At 44.7% G+C, this 2,573-nt stretch overlaps 1 protein-coding gene across 1 annotated transcript; it reads right to left on the reverse strand.

Moving 5' to 3' along the window:
- Positions 1 to 428: 428 nt before the first annotated feature.
- Positions 429 to 2,567, reverse strand: EGR1 (early growth response 1). Its single transcript, XM_009875539.1, has one exon. The coding sequence runs from the start codon at positions 2,533 to 2,535 to the stop codon at positions 1,438 to 1,440; it is 1,098 nt and encodes a 365-aa protein (XP_009873841.1). The 5' UTR covers positions 2,536 to 2,567; the 3' UTR covers positions 429 to 1,437.
- Between the last annotated feature and the right edge of the window lie 6 nt (positions 2,568 to 2,573).

Raw genomic sequence — 2,573 nt, forward strand, 5'->3', positions numbered from 1 at the left:
CCTTCTGTCAGCCAGCCATTTGGACAGAGCTTACTGTATTCCCAGCCCAGAAACTGCTCTACCTTGCCATCCAGAAAGAGTTCTGACTACCTATGAACATACAGCTAGAGACTCTAACTTTCAGAACTCATTTTCAGCACTGGGAAAATGGTTTTTCTTCCTAAGATTAGCTCACATGCTTCTGAAAGAGCCAGAAAATGAGAATTGTGGCTACTTCAGAAGAGTAGGTGATGCATCTAATGCAAGTATGTGTGTGCTCCATCCATGCCTTGGTGAGCAACTGAGCTTAAGAATGATAGATCTCCCTTCCTTTCTTTAAGGAGGTATTTCTCTTGGAGACAAGCAACACTTGTCACTGCCCAGCTGCTCAAGGAGTCAAGGTTGTTGCAGCATAGTCTTCCTACATAGCTACATAAAGGAAAACGTGGAAGTCTGCATGATCTGATATTTTATTTATTTTTTTCTGAGGGGTATTGTACACCAAATATCCCATTGGCAGGAAAGCGCATTCAATGTGTTTAGAAGCCAAACAGTCACTTTCATTTTAACAAACACAATTACAAAGTAAAAATAAACCACAAAATAATGAACCGCATGTTCATAACATACAAAAAATGCTGCCTACTCAGTAGGTAACTACAACATTCCAACTCCTGAATATATATATATATAAATTTACATTTTTGTAACAAAAATAGACTTTGAGAGGTGTAGGGTTTGTTGGTTTTTTTGTGGGTTTTTTTTTGCTTACATTCCATCCCATCCCCCGGGCTTTCTTGTTCTCCCCTGCCCACTCATTCCCTGCTCTCCCTTACATTCTTTGAGTGACACCCCTTTCACTTTAAGGCAAGATGCAAAGCATCCATTCACACAAATGCATGATATCAGCAAGGCTTCACAAAAAGGCACCAAGACTTGTAACTTGAAAAACAAAATTTCTGCCACATGTGAGTGTCTCGGTAGGTGATATTTACATAGCATCACTCTAACATGCTCAAATACAGTAAGTGCTGTTTCCAAAGAAGTTTGAAACTCATTACAACATTGTCACTGAAATAGAATTAACATTTACAAAAAATGGCCCTGCAAACTCCAAATAATACAATATGGATATGCAAAGATTTTTCACATCAATAGTACCTAAAGGAAAGCAAAACCATGGCACAGGTACAATTTACATCAGCTACATAATCAAAGTCCTTTCTTCCTAATAAAAGATTGTTTACGGGGAAAAATATATTGAACTTATATCCACAGTCCATGCAAATTAAGTCATTCAACAGAGGTGGTAAACTTAAATGACAGTTGTTTCAGGCAGATGAAGTTTAAAGAAAAGTTAAATAACCTTGCAACAGATAGTGTAGGGGGAGTAATTGGAGACTGCATGTCTGATAATGCCAAAGGAAAAGGTGAATTCTCCTGTTCCTGAAGATAATCTCAGCAAATCTCAATTGTCCTCGGAGAAAAGGCTGATGTCATGTCTGAAAGTGCTGAGGTCACCTGGGAGCTGAAATTGTTGGTGACCCCTGGAGATGAGAAGGAGGTGGCCACTTGGGTCTGAAAAGTGGCCGTGCCAGAGGGGTAAGTGGTTGCTACAGAGGGAGATGGGAACGTGGTGTGTGCAGGGGAGGGATAGGAAGAAGGAGCAGGAGAGGAATACGCTGTGCGCACTGGGGAGGGGTAAGTGGTGGCAATGGAAGAAGGGTAGGATGTAGTCACAGAGGATGAGTAGGCAGGAATGGGAGAAGCAGTTGAGACCGGAGCTGCCTTTTCCACTTTCTTGTCCTTCTGCCTAAGGTGGATTTTAGTATGTCTCTTCCTCTCATCACTTCTGGCAAACTTTCTGCCACAAATATCACAGGCGAATGGCTTCTCTCCTGTGTGTGTGCGAATGTGTGTAGTCAAGTGGTTCCGCATGCAAATGCGGCATTGGAAAGGTTTCTGTCCTGTGTGGATGCGGATGTGCCGCGTTAGCTCGTCGGACCGTGAAAACCTTCGGTCACAGGACTCCACTGGACACGCATAGGGTCGCTCGTGAGGTGGGGTCTTGCTGGGGCGGTTTGGATATTTCCTCATCCTGCTAGGCTTGATCAGCTGGGACTGATAGTTAGTGTTGAGGGTCTTCAACTCTTGGGAGCCAGTCTGAGTAGCAAATGCCTTAATAGTGGACAGTGGTGTGAGGGAAGGCTGCTGTGCTCTGGTCTCAAGGGCTGGGAAGGGCTTCTGATCAGCTGGAACAAGACTGAGTTCACCCTGTTGCTGAGGGAACAGGTAGTCCGGGATCATTGGCACCTGAAAGTTGGTTTTAGCAGTCGGGTAAGCTGGAGGTGGATATTGGATTGCGGCTCCAGAGGTATTGGGAAAGGACTGGGTCTGTGGTTCAGGGAAAATGTCAGAGCTGGAACTGGGAAAAGTCGGTGCAGCGGAATAAATTGGACTGTTCTCGCTGGTTTGGACAGAACAGCTCAGAGGTGGGCTCTGCGAGGATGAGGATGGTGATGATGAAGGTGTAGAGGTGGGAGGTGCATTAGCCATGCCCACCAGCCCGCTGACAAGGCTGAAGAGGGGCTCTG

The sequence above is a fragment of the Apaloderma vittatum genome, unplaced genomic scaffold (assembly GCF_000703405.1).
Source record: "Apaloderma vittatum isolate BGI_N311 unplaced genomic scaffold, ASM70340v1 scaffold24110, whole genome shotgun sequence".
Classification (NCBI taxonomy): domain Eukaryota; kingdom Metazoa; phylum Chordata; class Aves; order Trogoniformes; family Trogonidae; genus Apaloderma; species Apaloderma vittatum.